Here is a 23,144-nt window from a genome sequence, read left to right as displayed (position 1 = left end):
GCAGCTACTCACTCAGTCACTCAGCAGAACTGTAAAATGGTTTTTGCAGAGGTTTCCTCACAAAGTTGTCTTTCTCAAGTGGAGTCCTCTCAGGTTCGCCTCTTTTTTATCCTGTAGAAACATGTAGGTGTGAGCGTCTGGAGATTTTGGGCTGAGCTGCACCGTATACCACAACTTTCTCATGAACATAAATATTAAAATCTCACCTTTTTACATCCAACTCACCACGATCTGGAGCTGTAGAAGTCCATATTGATTTCAGCAGGTTGTCCAATCTGTGGTTTCAGGTGAATTTAGAGACTCCAGAATATACAGAACATTGCACTGCATCCAGAACCTTATTACAAATGCTAAGAGGATATTAATATAACAATTTAATAAAGTGAAAGGGAGTAAGAAAGAATATACTAAAAGAAGAAAAATCTAGAGAGTGTAGTTCTTGCTAAAATGCTGGAATGCAAATATGCTTAAATGGCTAATAGAACTGTGCTAGAACTGCGTCCAAATACTTTTGGCCAAATGTTTGAGGCACAAACATTTGTTTAATTGGTAAAATGCAAGTACATCAGTCTAATAGAGCTGTGCCTACAAGCCTTTGGTGAAAAACATTTGGCTAAATGGTAGAATGCAAAATGTATTTAGCTAACAGAGCTCTGTCCGCAAACTTTTGCCTAAAAGATGGAGAGAAAACCGCTGTGTGGAAAATCAAAACCTTTCTCCCCCCACTGTAAATCACATGGATTTATAAAGCATAAATCATATAACTATGCTCTTAGGTCTATAAATGCACCAAATTTCTTTAAAAATTATGACCCCTAGAGGAGTTAAAATATTTTCTTAAAAGTAAGTAACCACAATAGGTTAGTTTGGATGCTTAATGTTTAAATATTATTAATTTTATCTGAAAGCTGTATACAAGAACACTGATTTCCAATCAGCATTGATCTTCTAAGTGTTTTTTAGTCCTGTATAAAATTGCAAAGCATTTGTAATTGTATTTCCATTGAAATATACAAGCAAACTTTGTCCGACGATCTCAAGTTTATAGAATATCATGTGGTGCGACCATCAAGAAACTACTACTTTGGGACATTTATCTTGAAACCAATTTAAAGACAGGAAGTTGCATCTTTTTTTTGGTTGCAGCAAGTAATATTTAGTAACAAGCTTGAATATTTGGTTAAAAGATAGATCTTTTTTGAGGCAAAACAACAAAACATTTTCAAGTTGTTATAAAAACTTTATTGTAAGAGTTTGTTGTTTTTTTTATTATATGCCATGTATTAGCACTTACAGAAATTAATACTACAATAAATAAAATATTTGACAGGTAAGCATTACTAAAGAATTTCAAAATGACTACTACTACTATTAAGTAAATAATAAAAGCCATGGGAGAATGTGGCGCTACATTTTACATGTAGTAAAATCTACAAGATACACTGGGTAAAATATAATTGAATAATGCATGAAAGTAACAATTTACTGAAAATTTATTGTAGTTAAGTACACTGAGAATTATTGGTACTACTTTAAAATAAGACTACCCTTATAAAGGGTTTATAAATGGTTTATACATAAGTTTATTAAATATAATTGATTAGGTTGCCAACGCCTTAAAAATCATTAATAATCATACAAATACATAGAAAGGGCAACAATGACCTGTTGTTTGCCAAATAGTAAACCCACAGCCATCTATATTGTTGCCCTTCTTGCGTATGTGTTATAACTGATTATCAATGCTTTTTAAGGCATTTACAACCTAATTAGTAAGCATTAATGAACTCATTGTAAACCATTTATAAACCCTTTATAAAGATAGTCTTATTTTAAAGTGTTACCGAATTATTAGTAAATATTACTTGAATGTATGCTTGTTAAAGTTGCTGTTTTTTTAAGTAAATCCTACTCCACATTTTTTAGTGAACTGCAATCACATGAGCTGGAGAGTCTGCCTCAGGTTAAAGCAGGTGGAAGACCATGTCAGGCTCTAAAAGTTTTCAGTCATACATCTTTCCTCCTGAGCCCCGTCCTCTGCCTTTGATGAAAGAGTTAAACCCATCCTCACCCTGGCCGTCCATCAGGCTGAAGCCGGCTTTCATGTTCCTCTAACCCACAACAGAAGGCGGCCTTTGAGGTATCAGGCTTGCCAGCTTCCCGGGTGAAGAACAGCAACGGCAAATTGAGACTGATGGGCTGGAGACACATTGAGTCTTCATTCTGAGTGATCAGTTTCGAGTCTCGTTTCAGGCTTCATGTAGAAAAAGAAAGGTCTCATAATTTGAAGTGATTTATACGCAAACAGTGAGCGGAGTGGGAAAAAACAGCCTCAGCACCTTCCAGAATGACTTCCACGGGGAATGCCAAGCTTCATGAAAGTAGTCCCACTGCTCTAATTTACAGCCAGTATAGAATAACGTTTCTTCATTTTACCATCTAAAATAATGTTCAGGGCTCTTCCAGCCAAAGACAACTGCTCATTGATTACTGTACCAGGTACAGAGCGAGAGGGCCAGGAAACATATCTGAACAAGCGCTCCTACCATTTTCCTGAGAAAACAAATGCATGCGTGAACACAAATTTGGATTGTGTTAAGCCATAGAAAGGTGAGGTGGACTAAAACAGTAAAACAGTGTGTAGAGCGTAGAAGGTGTGAGGGAGGCTAGCGTTCAGGAAAAGCTTTCCAAAGTGTGTCAAAGATCACGAGCACAAAGATACAGAGAAGAGAAACGTAGAAAGGTTTCATTCGATACTGTGCCAGTACATTTTCCCAGAAATCTTCAGAAGTATCTCTGTCTAGCAACTGAAGACGAAAAAAATAAATACACACAATCTCTTTTCCAGTACTGCATAGCTCAGAGGTCAGGAATATGATTCATATATAATAATGGATTTTTTAAATAAAACAAAACAAAAAAAATCCATTATAATTCCTATTGTTGGAGGACGTGCTGTCCTGAAATAATCCATTTCTAGTGGCCTGTCACAGATTGGCCTTTGCCGTGCATTTTCCTCCCTCTTAATGACAGGATAACAGACTATTGAAGACATTTATTGACTATAAAACCTTTCAGCAAAATATAAAAGGCAGAGCTCCTATGATAAATGTTTCAGGCAGCTGCTAAAAAGGCACATACACACAGATATAAAAAAAGAAAGATGTAAAGAGGGCTCTTTAAGCCACAACACAGGAGTACTATTTTTATTTCCCTAAAGAACAGTATATGATGAAGTTCATCAATAAATGACAATTTACATGTAGTTTCCTGATTTTTTTTTTTTATTCTGTGGAGAAGTGCTGACAGTTAATTCAGTATACAATGTTTAAAATTTGTCCTACAGTATGATTTTTTATGTACCAGAGACACTTAGCGCTAATGTGTTGCTAAAATGTTGCTAGCATGTGCGTGCTGCTGTCAGCTAGCACTAGTGTTGCCAACTTTTTTCATTGGCTCATATCTGCTTGAAAGGTCAGCTATGGTATCAGTGCTTTCCAGTCTCTTAAGCTGTTTCTCGATCTGCCTTCTTGTGTTCTTTTGGACTCGGGAAATGTCACAAATACCCAGATGTGTTACTCCCACATTACAAGGGATGCTTCAAGAGTTGACTTGATGTGTGGGGGCTCTGAGTGGTCCAGCAGACTAAGGCAATGTCACTATGATCCCCGAGGATCACTGTTTGTGACCTGTGTATACTCGGTACAGTCCGATATCTCAGAATGTATTTTGCACAGTTATCGGAATAATAATAATAATACTACACTGTGAAAAAAAATAGTTTTTGGCGAAAGTAGTTAACTTGGAATATGTAGATTATTAATTTAAAAAATAGCAGTTTTCGAGATGTGTGGTCCCATAAGCAGGACAGCTTCTAGTAGTGCGTTCTCATTCATTCAGGGTCCACAAGTAAGTTTTTGCTTTTTTTTTTAATAAACCAAAGGAAAATTAAGGATAGGATGTAAAGCTCACCAGATTGACACACTGGCAAGTTAGCATATATGTCTCAGTCTCCAAAATGCCTGTTTCTACTATGCTAATGGTGGTGGTAAATTACCTAGCTATGGTAAGCAACCTTACTAAAGCTTAGTGATTACCTGTTCAGCATAAAAATATCCAGCTCGCCCATTTCTATGGCTGCAAAACACTGTTGTCTATACCTGGCAACCCTGAGTGTGGAAATGGGACTGGGGAAATGAAAGTTAACAGATTAGGAGGTCACAAACCACACAGATTACTATAACGTACCGCACTGTTCTAGTAGGAAAATACTGGCCTTTTTTAAACAACTCATTCGACTGGTCTAAAAAGTAGCTTAATGTGGGGACAAATTCACTTTGCTCACACACACATGCTTACTTCTCAAAGGCCCCCTAGGCAGTTTGCACGTCAGCCTAAAAAAACAAACACTTGCCACTGTCGTTACCTCACTTTTAGGGAGGAGATTAACGGGTCTGTAGAGGTGACACTTGAGGCACTTCAAACACAAACAGATATTTATCTCTCACTGCTAATGCTGCATTTCATTTAAACTCAGAATCGCCAAGTTCCAAAGAGAAGGAAATGTCAACTGGAACACCCCACAAGCTGGACTTCCTACCCGGAAAGTCAGGACAGTGTTACCAACCCCAATTTCAGAACACAAGATAACAGCACTGCACATCATCGCTAGTAAAAAAAAAAAAAAAGTAGTAGTATGATACAATTCGTCTTCATGGTTTTAGGCATTTATGGTTCTTTATAGACAAATGCAGAAAGTATTATGAGAAGTAAAAAAACATATACCACAGCAGAAGACATCTTGAAATAATTGTATAATCGTTTTATCAGGTTCTTTAAATTATCTGTAAAATTGTTTTCAGGTAGTAAAACAGTACACCTCTTTGTAGGGAAAAATTATAACTTCATAGCTTTTTTATTATCTGACCCCCATACCCCACCATACGTTTCATGACTTGGGAACATACATTCATTTGTAAACAAGTTCACATATCAGCACTGCAGCTAAAAACAGCACATTTATTATCGCTTTCTTTTCCTGTGTAGAAACTTTATGAGATTTAAAAGACTGCAGTAAACAGCAATTAAAGCAAAGCCATAGCCATAACAGAAACAAGTGACTGTAGGTACAATCATGAGAAATTAATTACTGTGTATCATGTAAAGAAAACAGTTTAAATCCTGTCAGGTAATGCAGCTGAGATTCAACTCCAACCTCGAGCAACTGGACTATTTCTGGTTTATTTAGTTAATATTCAGGAAATCAAACGACTTAAGGAAGATCAGTTTGAGCAGCAGACTTACAACAGCCAGTGCTGTGAATGTGGTCTGACTGTAGAACACAGAAACCTTCTGATGAAAAAAGAGGTTGTGGTACAAAATAATACCCATTTTAACAGTGTTTTACATTACATTATAAACTTCTGTAAACTAAATTCTCTGATTGATTTGGATTACAAATAAAATAGCTATATTTGCACTGAATACATTTGCAACTCCCTGCAGAGGAAAAAAATCTTACAGGGACCCATTTATCTATTATTATGTTTATCAGAAACAGACCAACATGATTGCATTTCGGATTTGCTGTGAGTAATGCTCATTCTCAGGTAACTCATTTTTTTTTTAGAAAAACAAAAAATAGTGAAGAAGCAACAAATTGGAACAAACCCCTGCATATGAAGATTGGTGGGTATGTTATAAAAATGGATCTTTGCAATCAACTCATTTTTACATGCATTTTTCCCTTGTGAACATTATCTGCAGCTGCTGGTGCATATTTGCATGCATGTAGGCATTGCAGTGCTGTTATATGATTGGCTATGGATTTGATTATTGCACGAATGATAGAATAAAGCATTTCACATCATCCTCTCTGAATAACTGTGAATACATGTTAATAAGAAAATTATGTATTTCTCTAAAAACCAGAGGTATTTCCCTTAAAAGGTTAAATATGTATTAAATATGCACACCATTTTGCAGCATTTGTTTTTGTTAAACAAGAGAATTATTATATATGTATTTGTTGTATTCTGTTGAATTTTAGGAAACATGAAAGCTTCAGGCTGTGGATATCTGAATGATGTAATGGTGTGCTCCACCTGTCTGGTCTGCAGATCAGCTCTTGATTACTGGGGCTCTGATTGCAGCACATTCAACCTTCCTTCATTTCTTTTATAATCAAGCGAGTTGCCAGATTGGGGTGCACTGGTTTGAGCAAGATGTGGCGTGCCAGTCGTTCCGATCAAGACGTCGTTTGTTTCAGAGCCTCAAGGCTGTAGAGCGGCTAGCTTTTCTTACTTTTCTGGGATAATTTCTTTCGTAGGAATCTGGCATTTTGTCTCATTATACAAGACGTTTTTCCATACTTTGCGGCAAACTGTGAGCCTGACTATGAAACATGTTTTAGTTTAAATGCTTGTATCTTTTACAGCGTCCTGTTTGGCCCCTGGGTTCATAAGGCATGTCCAAGAGAGTCCAGCATGGATTTGATTTACGTATCTAAGGGTCAATTAAACGCTACGTAACAGAAAAACACGGCACAAATGTAATGCGACAGATGTATGAATTTATTTGAACGTTTTCTTTTTTTCTGTTTGTGAAAATACATACAGCAGGCATGTTCTCCGAAGTTAATGCTGGTGTGTTTGAGGGAGAGAGAGGTGATCTCAGTACCTCTCAGCTGCTCTCACTGTTGCCAGCACTGCCAAAGACATCATCCAGTAACAGAGAGTAGTTGACGGCTGTTACTGCAGGGCCTACAGCTTCTCCGCTCCAGTCTACATCACACTGCAAGTAATAGCAGGACAAAGTTTAAACAGTTCAGCATTCTACATGGACTGGGGTTGACAGAACATACATTCTTGCTTGTGTTTCTGTCACAGCTAATACATATCAATTCATTAATGAGAGACTTCAGCGGCTTTCCTCCTAATCCCTTCTGCATCTGTAGCACATAGCTGTTTGCCAAAGAAAACAATTTAGATGCGTTTTCTTGGGCTTAGTGGAAGAGAAAATGCTCTAAAATTGTTTTTTAAGAAACACATATAATGGAAACCAACTATACAGGTGCTGAAACTGAAGTAATATTCTTTATAATATAGTATATACAGTACTGTGCAAAAGTTTAAGGCAGCAAAGCAAATTACACTGTTTTTACCTGAAAAAAGCACCACATATGATTTGAACAGATGCAAATAAACATAAAAAAACAGTAAAACGTACCAAGGAATTCTCATTTTTAACTAATTCTGTTTTATCCTGTGAGCCGAGCTGAAGAACAAAGTTTAGACATTCTAGATTTCTCCTGGATGCTCCTCCCCTCAGCCAGCATGTGTATATTATGTTCAGTTCCGTTTGTCAGCTTACCTGATTTACCAAATTTACCAAATTTACCAAACCAGGTGTTGATTAATATGATAAGAACTAGAAATTACTCTATTAAACTCAGATGAGGAGGAGAGATTAGGAGATGTTTTCATTGTTTTAAAGGAAAACAGGGCTGTAAAAGTTGCACTGCTTTTTGAAAAAAATCTGTTTGTATTTATTGTAATGCTAAGTTGGTGTTTTACTGAGCTAATAAACACTTATTTCACAGATAAGAAGCTTTATCTTTACTGAAATTCCCACAGGTGCCTAAAACATTTGTACAATACTGTACATATTATCTATATTATCTTATACTGATATAATATATATGATCTATATCCTAATAAAACAATCAGCCATATTTCGCAAGCTATTACTTTTTAATAATTTTGGTCAAATTATTAATTTTTAATTGTTTAGTGTATTTATTTTATTGTTTTTAGTTTGCTTGTAACCACGAACTTCTGATGCAGAACAAGAAAATTGAATCAATCAATCAATCAATCAATCAATCAATCAATCAATTATCCTTACTAGATCCATACTGAAGACTTATTTATGAAAATTTCACACCACAGCAGAGCTTTATGCAGAAATTTCAGCTTTTTCGTACTAATTTACTACTTTTTTTTATTAGCCTACTTCAATGCTAAAAGTAGAGCTGTAGATACAGAGATAGAAATTGGCCTACAGTATGTAACAGTATTGGCAGATTTTTAGCCCAAATATTTGATCCCTCATATGATCCACATTTTGCAGGTTGCTGCGCGATGCTAGCTGAGATTAAGTTGAAACATTCTGGAGTATTACTTTGATACACATGGACTTTATTAAAATATTATTATGCACACTGTGCACAAATATTCACAATAACCAAGAGGCACGAGAGATTTCTTGATAACAGATAATCTAAATCAGCAGTGATACTTCATATTAGATTTCTGATTTTACGGAATGACTAATATAAGACGATAAGAAATAACACAGACAAACAAAAAAGGCGAGGAAATGGTGTGGAATTGTGGCTAATTAAGCCTAATCAGAGGAACAGAGAAAAGAAAAGAAAGATCAATGAAAAAAGAATCTAGATCTTGATCTACATGCATCAGGTCAGTTTTATTTATAAGATGAGCTGGGGAAGCGTGACATGAAGTCGGCGATGATGAAGATGATGATCTCACTCCTCTTCTGCATCTCCAAAGAGTTCTTTGATAACGGCAGAGTAATTCACCTTTGTGTGGCCTTCTAGTTTAGGCTTAGGCAGCATAGAACAGAAAGGCTGGAAACCAGTAATAGTCACAGTCAGAAATAAAGCAGAAGAGATGCAACAAAAGAGCATTCAAGCAAAGCAAAGAAAAGAAAAACAGCACAATTCAAAGCAAAGCAAACAGAATGCACTAGTTGACCAGTAATGCACTACTGCAATAAGGAGTCTGATGTATTGTCTCTATGATTAAGACAAAACAAATAAAACGATCAAAAGCCCCATCTGCTGGTGAAAACCTGTCCTGTGCCCTCCCTCTCCTCCTCTCATTGCGTGAACCCAGAGGCAGATGGTTCTGCTTAGGCTGTTTTGTGGCACGGCACGCTAAATTAAAGTGCTGCAAGAAAGGGTCCACTTTTGAGCAGATCTTGAGTGTTTTTTTTTTCTCAAGGCTGATTTAAATGAGGTGAGGCTTGGAGGTGCTTGAATACTCTGCGGTAGGGTTCGGGCCAAGGCCTGGAACTCTGCCACCTGGCCCACTTTTCCAAACACGCTCTCCGTTTCTCTGCTCTGAGCGTGTGTGTGGCTGTGTCTGCTAATGATGGCAGACAAAGGCAGAAGCATAGAAAGAGGCACTGGATGTGGGTAGAGTAATACGTTCATTAAAGACTTACTTTCCTGTTTATGAACTACTTTTAATTCTAGATTCTCAGGTTTCTTCAGCTGTATTAGGGTGTAAGTAATGTCTGATGATGACAAACATGTTGACTCACCTTTATGGCATCATCTGGTAGAAGTGGCGGGGAAGGATTCTCTCTCCAGTTGATTCCCGAGAGGAAAGCGTTGTAATCAATATTCCCAGACTCGTTTGCAAATCTGGACATTAAAAGCAGGATGAACAGGAAATTGTATATGATACATTGGTAGCACTTTATAATAACTTTCATTAATGTAACAATATTATAACTAACGATTAATAACTATTATTTTTTCACATTTTAATTAATTAATTAATTAGCAATATATTTGTAAAAACTAATGAAAAAATTTGGCAACATAAACTACAATTGATAAACATTTGCCAGGTTTAAAATTCTTATTACTAGTAATTTAGTGTACAAAATTCTGATGAGCTTATGATTTGTTAGCATTTCTAAATATAAATATAAATAAACATGCTGATTAAGTGCCATGTGTAAAGGTTTGTTAATATTTTAATTCTGGTGAACTAATGCTTTGTTCACATTTACTTGAACTATACATTTAATTTTACTATATACAGTAGTTGAACATATATTAATGAACGTTATTATAAAGTGTTACAGATACATTTGAGATTAAAAACCTAAAGAGAATTGAGGATACACTCTAACTTGGAGATTAAAATAAACGATTAATAAAATTAATAAAAGAACTTACTTCTGCAGAAGGGCTCTGAGAAGGTCATCAGCCAGTGGCAGGCGGAAGGCTTTACAGATGGTCCGAGCTTCTTTAGCTGAAAGATGTCCAGTTCTTTAATGCAGCATATAAAGGAGTAAAATACAAGAAAGATATAGATATAAGGATTTACTGTAGATTAATTTTATATGTAGTTAGGTATACACTGACATGCAAAATATCGTTGCACTGTGAATATAAAATAGTGACCCATGAATTTGCATTATCTCATGGAAGTTAAAGAACATTGCACTGAGCCGAATATGGGTGTTTATATTTACCGGTATAGTAAAACATGGCTTGTCTGTTCACATGAACAAATTCTAGCAAGACGCCTCCAGTCACAAGCATTACCACCCACTGCACTGTCCACTGAGGATGGTAATGTTCTCTGGTAATGTATAATGTACATTACCAGTATTCCTGGTACACGGCACACACAAATCACTGTGAAGTGTGAATTGTTAAATGCCATCCATCTGGCACCTACTATCAGGCCTCCGCCTCACTCAAACTACGATAATTCACAGCACGTGTGGTGGTCCCAAGCTGTCCAATGAGGTAACACTTCATGAACAATTTACAAACTGCTATCCCATTAATTTTTGGTATGTCTGTGTTTACAGTACAGACCAAAAGTTTGGACACACTTTCTCTTTTTCAATGCGTTTTCTTTATTTTCATGACTATTTACATTGTAGATTCTCACTGAAGACATCAAAACTATGAATGAACACATGTGGAGTTTTTTACTTAACAAAAATTGAGATGGTTAACAATCGAGATGGTTTGGGGTGAGCTGGAGCGCAGAGTGAAGGTAAAGAGGGCAACAGGTGCTAAACACCTCTGGGAACTCCTTCCTTCAAGACTGTTGGAAAACCATTTCAGGTGACTCTACCTCTTGAAGCTCATTGAGAGAATGCCAAAAGTGTAAAAAAAAAACTGTAATCAGAGCAAAGGGTTTTTTTTTTTTTTAGTTATTTCACCTTTTTTTATAAAACATAAAACGCCACGTGTTCATTCATAGTTTTGATGCCTTCAGTGAGAATCTACAATGTAAATAGTCATGAAAATAAAAAATCGCATTGAAAAAGAAACTTTTGGCCTGTACTGTAGTTATAGATGTAAATCTACAAATATGTTTCTTTATGTATTTTGTTTTGTTTCTTTTTTTATTCTAAATCTTCTGTCTATTACACTGAGACTGATACATTTTGTTGACATGAACTTTTTCCAATCCACTGTCTATATAAATATAACTATTTTCACAAGCAGATCTATTGATAGCCATTAAACGCAAACTGACAAAATCCCAAAAGTCAACAGTCCAATACTATACAACTGTAGACTGTGTCTTTTTTTTACTATGACAAGTGAAAACAGCCACAGGCACACAGTACCAACTTCATTACTTACTTTTAGACATCTAGAAAAATCTGAAAATAACTAGGTTTTCCAGAAAGCCACACAACCGGGGCATGCAGATTGACCCATTGGTGTTCTCAGTCATCTATTTTCCTTCTCTGCTACATGCCCCAAGTCTGCAGGGATCATCTGGTTCTAATGCTTCACTTGAAGCGCTGGAACTAATCGTAGCTCCTCAATCTGGAGCCGCGGGGGCTGCAGACTGATGGCTGCTCAGCCTCAGACTGAGTGTTTGTGTTCAACCTGAATGCCTGGGTGACTCTGAGAATACCTGCGCTTGTGCCTTTCAAGAAAGACAGAAACATCTGCAGTTCTGTACGAAAATATCCATTCCTGTAATGCAGAATTATTTTGCACTTATCTGATGATCTTGTGACTCTTGTGATTATACTGCGTTACACAATCGCCATTAATAACTCTCATATCTCTGTTTACTTCATTTTCTTCCATTTTTTCTACATTGATTTTTAAACACTGGCTTATTTTTATATTGTGTGAATATTTTATGATAAACATACTCTTAACAAAGTGGTTTTCAACTTGTGGACCATAGCCCCCCGGTGGGTCGCAGTGGTACTTCCAGGGGACTTTGGTAAGAAAAAATAAAAAATAAAATCTTCTAATATATACAGATATTCCAATATACATAATTTAGGTTGTGACTGACATTATGTTTAGTATTTGCAAAAATAAAACATTGCATTTACATCAAGTTGAATTGTTGATAAGTTTGGCATAGTACAGTCACGTGACAGAAAAAGCAAGCTGGTGGATTAGCAATATAAATACCAATACCTATATAACATTGATATTTACACATATCATATATGATAATACAATAGCATATTAATGCAATTACACATTATTATTAATTATAAAAACATTTGAAATAACAATAAACTTTAAATGATTAAGAATAACCAGATTATAGAATTTGAAATATAAAGATATTTAAATAAATAAAACATAAATACAATAAAACAACTGTTTACCAGCTCATTTATGTTAATATGTTTTCACAAATGGGAAAAAAAAATCTATTTTGTCTACCAAAAACAACTGACAGGCCTATTTTGGAACATATATTTTCTCAAAAAATAATTATTTAGATTAATGAGTTCTCCTCAATAAGCAAAATTATTGAGGTTGTGTCAATATATATTGAATGATAAATCAAAATGTAATGATTTGTGACAGACCTAGTGTACGTTTTTCTATCTTATTGTATGAATTTTAAGCATCATGGATAAATAATAAAAATGAATACAAAAATAAGCTCTTTCACAACAAAAGAGCCTAAAGCAATTCAATTCTATCAATTAATCTCATGTTCTACATTCATTGTTGTGCTTTATTTTAGATTTATTTTCAAATGGCTGATTATATTTTCGAGTGGGCTGCAGAAAGTATTGTAGTCAGTTAAGTGGGCCATGAGTTGTAAAAGTTTGGGAAACCCTGCTCTAACATCAATTTAAAGGTGTAAGACAAGACACAGATACAACACACAGACTCTACCTGTCCCGATCCTCATGGGTGAAAGCTCGGAGCAGGTCTGGGAAGTTATCAAATAGTTTCTTCTTCAGGTGGTCCTGAGCCACAGCCAGCATGAAGCCTACAATAGGTTCAGGCTGCTCTCGCAGTGAGTAGGTACGGCCCAACGTTATGATCTCATGCTCCGACAGCTGACAGCCCGTATCTGCCAACAGAGACCTGCAGAGACACACAACCACTCAGCTGCTCAATCACACTAAGCAGCCTTTGACATGCAGTCCGGTGAGAACGTGCTGTGTTTTCACTTGGGTGGAGGGGCTGGCGGATTAAGTGGGATTGGATAAGGTTAAATGAAAGATGTTTGTTCTATGTTGGGAATCCAGCATGTCCGTTCCTCATGCCTGCAATCAGTTAATTCTGTATGTTCTCCTAATGCTACTTACCTGAAGGACTCGTAAGGAATGAGACCGGTGTTTCCTGGGTCACTGTTTGCCAGGAAGTGTTTGATCTCCTTCTGCTTCTCTGCATGGATGGATTTTAACTTGCTCAGGATGATGCCAATGTTGGCCCTGGGGAACTAGACAAGAAAAATGACCAAAGAGCCTCTGTGAATGACAGTAATTAAAAGGTATTTTACAGCTGCAGAAATTATTAGTAAAGGCTGTGCAACATTTGATGACTTCATTGTAAGCTATGCAGAACTGTAAACAAAATATTGGGGTGTTGCCATAGTTATTCATGTTCGTTGTTGGAGAAGAGTAACCGCAGACTAAGAAAGATAAAATAAAGGAGGTGAAAAGAAGAAGAAATAAGAGAAAAAGCGGTTAGTACAAGAGTAAAGTATATAGGAGAGAAATGAAAGGTGGAATACATAACATTAGAAAAGTAAATAAAGGTTAGGAGAAGAGGAGAGAAGAGAAGAGATGAGAAGAGAGGAGAAATGAGGAAAGGATTAGCAAAGAACATAGAAAAGTATACAAAAAAATAGAGAAGGGGAGAAGTGTAGAGAAGACAAAACATAGTGAGGAGACATTAGGAGAAGAATAAAGTGGAGAAAAGCAGAGTAAAGCGTATAGAGTATAGAGTATGGAAAAGAAGAGAGGAAAATATAAAAAGAAAAGAAAGTGAGAAGAGGCGTATTAAGAATAACTCAATGTAAGAGTATGGAGAATAAAAAGGAAATGAGAAGAGAAGAGAAGAGAAGAGTACATGTAGAGACAGGTAGATTAAATGAAAAAACTAAAGTTAAGACTGAGTGCTGAGACTAACCTCTTCTGCATGCTGCTCCATATAGTTGAAAGCATACTCATCAGCATCCACTAGCTGGAAGAGCTGGTTACTTATGCAGAGTCTGGCTCCCACATACAGGTCCTGAGCCATGTAGCACTCAGACATCTCACTCTTATAGAGCTCCTGCCCTGGTTTCTTCACCCGGCTTCTCTCCAAGAACTTGCCACCAAGCACTCCTGGAAGAAATATTATATTTAAGAGTTTATTCTTTCTGCCTAAGTAGTTGTGCAGTTGTTTCCATAAATAATTCTGAAAATAAATAAATGACATAAATGGCATACCTGTGTTCCTCTGTGTGGGTTCAAACATTGCGATAGTGTCATCGCCCAGGTAGAAGGAAATGATAAAGGTGCGTTCGTTGTTAACGGCATTATTTGTCAAGATTTTCGCAACAAATCTGAGCACATTGCTCTCCAGACCCTGCCTGCAGTACAGAGGGGAGAAAATAAAAGACAAAGAGAACTATTTAATAAATCTCTACCAAATCTCTGCACTGGTACAATATAGATTCTTGGCACAGACGTTAATTTTCCAATATGTAGAAAAGAACAGAAAAAAACGCTGCTTCAAAAGTTTCTACTAACTACATCCTAAAGCCTCGGATGAAGCCAAAGGAAGGCTGATTACAAGAACTCACCTGATGCATCACAGATGCATCAAGAAAAGGGAAGAAAGTTGAAAATTGTCAAAAAAAAAAATCATTTATTAAAAAATTGCCGGGCTCTGAGTGATCCAGCGGGCTAAATGTTGCCACTATGATCAGGATATCACTGGTTTGAATCCCCTTCATGCAGTTTGCCATCGGCTGCCGGAGCCCTGAGAGAGCACAATTGTCCTTGCTCTCTCTCTGGGTGGGTAGGTGGCGCTCTCTCCCCACATCACTCTAAAGGGTGATGTGGATCAGCACAAAGCATCTGTGAGCTGGTGTATCGGAACCGAGTTGCTGCGCTTTCCTCAGAGTGCGCTGTGATGCTACTCGGTAATGCCTCATCAGCAGCAGTTCAAAAATAGGCGGAGTCTGACTTTACATGTGTCGGAGGAGGCATGTGCTAGTCTTTAACACCTCCTGATGTTAGGGCATCACTAGTAATAGGGGTCTAATAAGTGGGTTAGGCACTTAGCTTGTAAATTAGGGAGAAAATGGGATAAAAATTAGAAACAAAAGCCAAAAAGTGGTAAAATCGACTGTGTGCAACATATGCTAAAATGTCAAAAGACACAAAAGTAAACATAATCATCCAATATCAGTTTAGAGATATGTAATAGTGCTAATATTCCCACTGATTAAATATTGAACAGAACAAACTTACCCTCCCTTCAGTTCTTCACAGCACTCATCCAGTGTGGAAAGACATGAGCAGTAGAGACAGGGACCTTAAGCCCCTGTCGGGTCTATCGTGTGGTGGTCAGCGAGAGGTTGGTTTGTTGTGTTTAGCTTTAATATTTATGGTGATAAAAGGTAGAGCAGTACGCTCTGTAAAGTCCTCAGGGAACACACTGAACATTTAGCCTCTGCTTACCTGTCTTTCTCCATCAGCTTCCTGAAGTCTTTCTGTGGCGCCTTGGGTATCAGACCCTGGCAGGAACAGAGCGAGTCCTCTTCAGATCCAAAGCCAGTGTAAGGAGGCATCTCTCTGGCTGGTTTTGGGGGCGGAGGGACCTTGTATTGTACAGGGGTGAAGTCCTCTACAAAGCCAAACAGGGGGAAAAAAGAGAAAAACACATATATTGGTTTTTATTGCATTAAGCATGTATAGCATATAGCTATCTCTGAAAACAGGTGGGGAAAAGCAAGCACACCATAGCTGTGAGGTTACTTACATTCCCTTAGCTATGATTTTCAAGAAGCCAGTGACTGAGTTTGTGTTTACATGCAATTCATTAACTGATTGCTACAGTCAGTAATCTGAACAACACGATAGCATTAAGTTATAATGGGAAAACTCTCATTAATTGGAGTTTAAATGGGGAAAAACCCAAATTTCAAGCCACTGTTTTTTTTAAACACATAACACAATATGAACATACATCAGCTAGAAGGTTAAGACTATATACATTTTACGAATTAAGAGGATACTGTACACGCACAAAAAATTATGTTTCTACAGCTCTCTTTATCAGAGTTCTTAATTAAGCAATATTACACAAGAGGGATCGCTATAATGTGTAATATTGGCATATTCCATTATCACTGCTTATTGAAAGATTTTGAGTTGAGAAGAGTTGAGAAAATATGATCTATTTGGCTATAAACACTCCACGAGTTAAAATAGTTCCATTGTTGCTCTGTTTGTAGCTTCACTGTTTGGCTTGTAAGCGCTGCATCGTTGCTAGGTTATCTGTATGCAGCGGAGTAATACATGGAGAGCATTGGTTACAGTGCATTACTGGCTGATAACGGCACTCACAGAACAGACTGTGGTATTATCAGATTTAATCATGCAGAAATTTAATTATTAACAGATTTTTGAGTAAATGTTAACACACATTTAAACTAAGAAAAGTTTTAGGGACTGATTCTTTAAAAGTTACAAAGTTTTTTTAAGGGGGGACAAAAACTACCTATTTTATAATATATGTCCTCTATTTATGAACCTTTTAAGAAAACTACACAAGCACACATGAAAAGATAAAGAAGAAATTACTTTATATATTAATTTCTTCAATCGGTACACATGCAGCCTGTAACCCTTAACCCCTGACAGACAAACAGGTTCTCCATCAGCAGTGTGTGTCACCCTGGCTCCATTAGACTCATCTGTAACTAATGCAATCAGCTCCTCAGTCAGCATAACACTGCAGCCGGCGAATGCACGCGCACCCGTATTGTGTTACTGTTAGCACGGAGCTCATTCTCCTCCCGTGTCCAGCCTTTTGAAGATAAAGACTCTGGGAGGGCTATTCCTCATCTGCTGTCTCCCTACAGCGGAGGCTGGAGTTGTAAGTCAGTTATGCTCCTTTGGTCTCCGGCGTCAATCAAACACCTGGTAATCCCAAAGAGCCGTGGTGGGGATCCTCAGGAATTAGTGTATGATGGCAGAGGCTTAAGTTTCTGAGATTTATGAGTCTTTGAAACTTTTTTTTTTTTTCAGATTTTAGGAGGCCACACAGAGCAGGAAGTTTTCCTCTGTTTTTTTTTAAACAGGAAGTTTTCATTTGTGATAGTTTATCATTAGTGACAGGTTAATAGAAGGTAAAAATAAGAATAACACGTTGACTACAACCAATGTAAACTCACTACTGACATCATGTGGACCAATTTAGATAAAGCATGCACATCATTGATCTAGAATAGAGTAGTTAGTTACCAAACGCAGATTTTAACCGCAGAGTGTAGTCCCAAACTAAAGACTATTATTATTATTTTTTATGCATTTATCTAACATTTTATTCTAGGAATATATTTAAAGAAGATAACCTGTTACCTATAAAATGCTTAGCTGATGAATTTGTAGATTACTGTTTGAAATTAAATCATTTCTGAACAGCTAGCTAGCTAGAATTAGCTATCTGAATATCAGTTGGATGTACAAATTAATTAGCTAGGCAAGTCACTAATATTTGTAGTTTTAATATTTTATTTCATTTAAGATTTTATTGACATTGCATTTGTTGAATGGCAGTTGAAATCCAGTTCTAAAATAAAACTAAATTATTGGTCTCTCATATCAAAAAATACATTGTAATGCAAAAATACATAACAAAAATGATAATAGAGACATGTTTAATTTTTTTTCTCTATAGTTTGAACCATGCAACTGCTGTGTACTCTATGTAAATAATTCAGGACTAATACACCAATATAATTGCTAATGCTAATACTAATGGAATAAACTCATATTTTACCTTTAACTACTATTCATAGTTAAGAACATTTTTGCCGCCTTCTCTTGTAAATTCACTATTTTGGAGATGCATATACTTACCGATGCCATACTTGGAGCGATAGTACTCTTTGGTGAAATTGTCGCAGTCACAGATCAACACTGACCGGCCCCAGACGTTGATGACCCCTCCTATTGTCAGGTCAGAGTCCTTGTAGAACTCCTCCTCCACAGCTCCTGTCTGTGACATGAAGATAGCAAAGAAGTTTCACTGCATAGTTTGCAAAGTTTTTGCATAGTAGAACATTTTCTAAATTTCTTTTAATGTTATGGATGTTTTTAAATCACTGTTACTTAACTTTGTTCTTTGGGCTTTTAACATTTCAAAAGTGCAATATATTCAATATTTTATATTATTTCAATATTTAATCATTTCATTGTGTACCAGGCGTGATTATGTCTGTGTCTGAAATATAAGAAATGCTGCCTACTCAGACAGGATTCTGAGGCAGAAAGACATCCACTCAGATCAAAGATCAATAATATAGTCATCTATTTATTGAGTGAAACACGCATATCAAGCAGTGAACTGTCCATCCCTTGCCAATGTATGGACAGATTTTTGTTTTTGTGATTAGGTTACAGAGGCCTTCATCACTCCACTGCCTTCTGAGACAGAGGGGAAAGCAAGGCATCAAGTCTTTTTTTATGTTCTGATAATACTCTTTTTATTTATACTTACAATACACAATGGACTTTTAACATTTTAGAAATGCAATATATTCAATATTTATTCTTTTTTTCAATATTTAATAATTAGCTAGCTACCAGCTTCCAGGTTCAGACAGCTTATGCATAATTTTATGCATAAAGTTTAGAGTTTCAGAACATTCATGAAAAACATTAGAGGCTAACCTTCCTGAAACCATTTAAAAATATCTCTGTCTTAGCTGGGTTGTTGTAATGACACACAAATTCCAAAGATGAACTACACAGCAAAAATTGTTTTGTTTTACTCTCTCTCTTCACTCACATTGAGCCTGTCCAAAATGTAGCGACTCCCTTGTCCCACTGGTCCAATCACATTGAGGACAGTGCGGCCTGTAACTTCTCCAGGCTGGTGTGTCGGAGTTGGAGCGTTCTGTTCAAGAGAACCAAGCAGAACATAAATGTATTGAATCATAAAATGCAGGCTGAACAGAGATAATAATTACTGTAAGTGTTGAAGGACAAGTGCAATTTGCAACTGGCAGTGTAATTAATTTCACACCAGGGGATTCACATCAACCTTTAAGATGACATTTAGTTTGACAGCATGGCAACTGAAAATAGGCAAATATATACTCTAATCACCAAAGAAATAGTTACGCCTAGAAGGAAGTGTCTGATTGTAAGGCTATTCAGTGAAAAGATAAGGATTATCAGGAACATTCAATGATTGAGATCTACACATGTATCTACAATGTAGATCTACAAATGCATGTGTAATACAACAAGCCAAGACATCTAGTCATGAAATAGTAAAGGTTTATAATGATGTTCTGCAATAATTCAAGCGATGCAGCTCAAATTACCACTCAGATTGTGGGTCAGGGTGGATTACAGGTCAACAGGCCAACAGCCCAACAACAAATACTAAGATCCTGCAACCAATTGCCCAACATTGTTGCTGAGTCAAGAGCTTGCAATTTGACATGCTATCACTCTACTCCTGCAGCAATATCTCCACAAATATTTGAGCTGCAAGGAATGGATTATCGACGGACACCATTAGGAACCTCTACATGTTGCGTTACACATGCCTTACACATGCATTACACAGCACTTTTGTATGATTAGCTCAAAAGCTCAATATTGTCCATATTAGTCTAAATGTGTAATAATTTATTGTTCCTAGTAACCTTTAAGAGTGTATATGATGAAAAACTAAAAAAAAAAAAACTAAACAAGTTTGTTTTTATAATGGATTAAAACTGAAAAGCTACTAGGAAAGAGAGCAAGAAGAGTGCTTTAGTGGGAAAATAGAAGTCAGGCGCTCTTTCAGCCTCGTCACTCCAGATAAATCTGTGGCATAGGTGATGGAGAAGCTTATTCAAGCAGAAGAAATGAAAGAAGGCTTTTCAGCATTTCATGGTGGCAAGAGAATCCTTTTCTTGTGCTCCAGGAAGAACAGATATTAATATATATCCTATACCTTTCAATGTGTATAATCATTTTGACACTATAAAAATCAATATTTACTGTAGCAGAACAAGAATCACAGCTTTATACACACCTTAGGAATTTTACTCCTGTTCAAAAATTTAGGGGCGGTGTCCCGCCCACTGTTTGGATACAGAACCTCTCGGATTTCTATGGTATCATCAGCCAAAAAGTAATGCAGGATCAGCTCTCTGGGGTCACCAAACATGCTCTCGGTATCATTCCAGTAGCAGTAAAATCGCAGGACATTATGATCGTGCTCCAGGAACTGCTTTAAAGTATCTTGCCTCTCATATGGGCGCCGTGGCTTCATGCTGTCCTCCAGCTGCGTAGGTAAAACACAGGGTTTAGAAGGCTATGCGCTAGTGCGCGATTATGATTTATGCTGGGATCTGTTTTACAGACACAAGCCACTCACTGGCTTACCTCCTGACGAAGTGTTGTGTAAGGATCTGCTGGTGCTGTAGCAGAGGAATTAATGCGTACCCCCATCTTCCTCAGAAAGTTACGTGTGAAAGGGTCACAGTCTGTAATCATGTAGGTTCTGGAGTAGAACTCAATCTCCTGGTTGATATTAAAGTGCTGTATATTGTAAAACTGGTCATCATTAGGAGCCGGGAGAGGAATGCGATGGCGGCAAATCAATGTTCCTAGAAAGAGATAAAAAACAAAGAGAGTGTCATACCTTATTAATTTGTCATGTTAGACATGTTATGCTACTTAGGAGATCTTGAAAGCTTTACCGTGTTGCATGCCACTGTTTTTTATTATTGGCTCCACAACCTGTATGGTGTCGTTTTCCAAGTAGTAGTAAATTTTGCACTTTCTGACTCTGTATGTTTCCTCTCTGCTCTGAGTAATAGGTTCTTGGAAATATGCATCAAAGCAAAGCACCTGCAATAGAAATAACAAATGCCAGTGTCCGCACAGTACATTTAGCTTGCTTGGTAATAAAAATTTGAGTTTTTCTTTTATCACAAACCTGCTTGTCGAAGGCTAACCATGAAGGACCACTGCCTTGTTCTTTTGGAAACAATGAGTACTGAGGTTTTGCCGTCTGGCCGAGCAGCGGTTCTCCTCCAATGCCAGGCTTTTTTGCGCCCACCATTAATGGTATTCCTTTTGAGTATTCAAAATGTTGAGACTTGTGAAACTTTTCTTTTCCCAGCTATAAAATAAAAAAGAACAGGTTAGGCTCTTGGGTCTGTCTGAAGAGTTATGTAATATGTAATATTCATATTTATGCAAAAATTCTGCTAATACGTATATATTTGTGTGAAATCTGTAATTCCATTACTTTTGGAGAACAGTTATCTTCTAACTTACTTACTTCACAGTAGTATGAGGTTACGGTGGCCGAGAAAGCCCAACGCAGTGCAAATTGAAAAGCGCTGCAAAAGCACAAAACACATCCATCAAAATTACAACACAGGCGCAGCAACTAGAAAAACGCGCTGCAACTAGAAAAACGCGCTGCAACTAGAAAAACGCGCTGCAACTAGAAAAACGCGCTGCAAATAGGACCACAACACAACGGAAGTGAGTCACAACACAACGGAATTTTCCCGGGGGACCTTAAAAGATGCTGTACCAGCTAAGCTGCGTCTTCAGTAACGTCTCGGACTTCACTGTGTGTACAAAGGACAATAAGTGGCAAACAAGGCGTTTTGTGAAGCAGAACTTTTAATAATATGCACACAACCGTGGTAATCACAGGTAATAAACATAACTTACTTTTCAGAAGCTTGTTTGCCACTTATTGTCCATTGTATACAGCTGGTACAGCATCTTTTAAGGTCCCCCGGGAAAATTCCGTTGTGTTGTGACTCACTTCCGTTGTGTTGTGGTTCTATTTGCAGCGCGTTTTTCTATTTGCAGCGCGTTTTTCTATTTGCTGCGCCTGTGTTGCAATTTTGATGGATGTGTTTTGTGCTTTTGCAGCGCTTTTCAATTTGCACTGCGCTGGGCTTTCTCGGCCAGGTGCTTACAGTACTCTAAGGAAACTAAAAGACAGGGCTAAATAGACAAAAAAAAAAAAAAAGTTTTCACAAAAAAAAGTCTCACATGGCATTCATTCATACTAGAGACCACAACTAGACTGTTTAAAATGAATTAAAAAGGGATGGAACGAGACCTTTAAGGTGGTTCCAAACTTTAGACTGGTAAGTTACTGTAGCTATGAGAAAGCCTTTAAGTGTCATTTTGAACGTTTGTATTTTTATTATATTTTAAAATTGGAGTGGAACTGCTTTTTAAAAAGTGGAAAGCCAATAGTAATTTGAATTTAAACAAGAAAATAGTCAGAGAAGTATAGATTTTAGCAACTTAGCTAGTTAATGTTACATCCCACAGCCGTTGAGATAACTAAAGCTAGCTAATGCTAACTTTAATTGTTCAGAAATCATTCCAAACAGTAAACTTCAAATTAGCTAGCTAGCTAGCTAGCTATTTAACGTTAACTTGTTAGTTAACGTTAACTAGCTTAACTAACTACTAACTAACTAATTAACAGACTGAATAAACAAGAATTAACTCTAGCTAATAAAGCTAGTTAAATACATAATTACAGTAATATTTTCTTACGTTTCTGTTGAGGGAATTCCCGGGGAGCAGAGGTAAAGGCATGTTTATACACTAAATAGATAGAAAATACTAATAAAACTAATAAAAGTCCTGAACAGTCCCTCATCCAGCGGCTGAGACCCGCGAGCTCCGGCTCACTGTTTGAAGCTTGAGTTGCTAGGCAACAGCAGGTCACGTGAGGAGCGGATCCGTCTTCCTGAAGTGTCACATACTAAACCAGTGGCTCTTAAAAACATAAAATATCGTCGAAAAGTTACTTTGTTTCAGTAATTCAGTTCAAAATGTGAAATCCATATATTATATAGATGTATTACACA

The 23,144-nt window shown here is 36.9% G+C and overlaps 1 protein-coding gene across 3 annotated transcripts; it reads right to left on the bottom strand.

Moving 5' to 3' along the window:
• Window positions 1-6,551: 6,551 nt before the first annotated feature.
• efhc2 (EF-hand domain (C-terminal) containing 2) lies at window positions 6,552-22,982 on the bottom strand. 3 transcript variants are annotated; one of them, XM_007227822.4, is made up of 15 exons: window positions 22,828-22,982; window positions 21,227-21,412; window positions 20,988-21,138; window positions 20,671-20,894; window positions 20,318-20,569; window positions 19,076-19,183; window positions 18,145-18,283; window positions 15,739-15,904; window positions 14,500-14,642; window positions 14,198-14,394; window positions 13,372-13,505; window positions 12,953-13,147; window positions 9,995-10,087; window positions 9,349-9,451; window positions 6,552-6,792 (listed from the first exon to the last, which is right to left on the bottom strand). In XM_007227822.4, the coding sequence occupies exons 1-15, from the start codon at window positions 22,867-22,869 to the stop codon at window positions 6,682-6,684; spliced, it is 2,244 nt and encodes a 747-aa protein (XP_007227884.3). In that variant the 5' UTR covers window positions 22,870-22,982; the 3' UTR covers window positions 6,552-6,681. The 3 variants fall into 3 exon arrangements, with proteins under 3 accessions (XP_007227884.3, XP_049340518.1, XP_049340517.1); XM_049484561.1 differs by lacking the exon at window positions 22,828-22,982 and adding an exon at window positions 21,575-21,782; XM_049484560.1 differs by lacking the exon at window positions 6,552-6,792 and adding an exon at window positions 8,469-8,650.
• Window positions 22,983-23,144: the final 162 nt, after the last annotated feature.

The sequence above is a fragment of the Astyanax mexicanus genome, chromosome 11, assembly GCF_023375975.1.
Source record: "Astyanax mexicanus isolate ESR-SI-001 chromosome 11, AstMex3_surface, whole genome shotgun sequence".
Classification (NCBI taxonomy): Eukaryota; Metazoa; Chordata; class Actinopteri; order Characiformes; family Acestrorhamphidae; genus Astyanax; species Astyanax mexicanus.
The sequence above is the reverse complement of the archived record's forward strand: the minus strand, read 5'-3'. Positions and strand labels throughout refer to the sequence as shown.

Excerpts from the sequence above, each read along its gene's own strand:
- efhc2 (XM_007227822.4), bottom strand. The coding sequence starts at position 22,869 with ATGCCTTTACCTCTGCTCCCCGGGAATTCCCTCAACAGAAAC. Across the intron at positions 13,148-13,371 it reads ATTCCTTACGAGTCCTTCAG|GTCTCTGTTGGCAGATACGG; the intron begins GTAAGTAGCATT and ends GTGTCTCTGCAG. Across the intron at positions 9,452-9,994 it reads CTCAGAGCCCTTCTGCAGAA|ATTTGCAAACGAGTCTGGGA; the intron begins GTAAGTTCTTTT and ends TTTAATGTCCAG.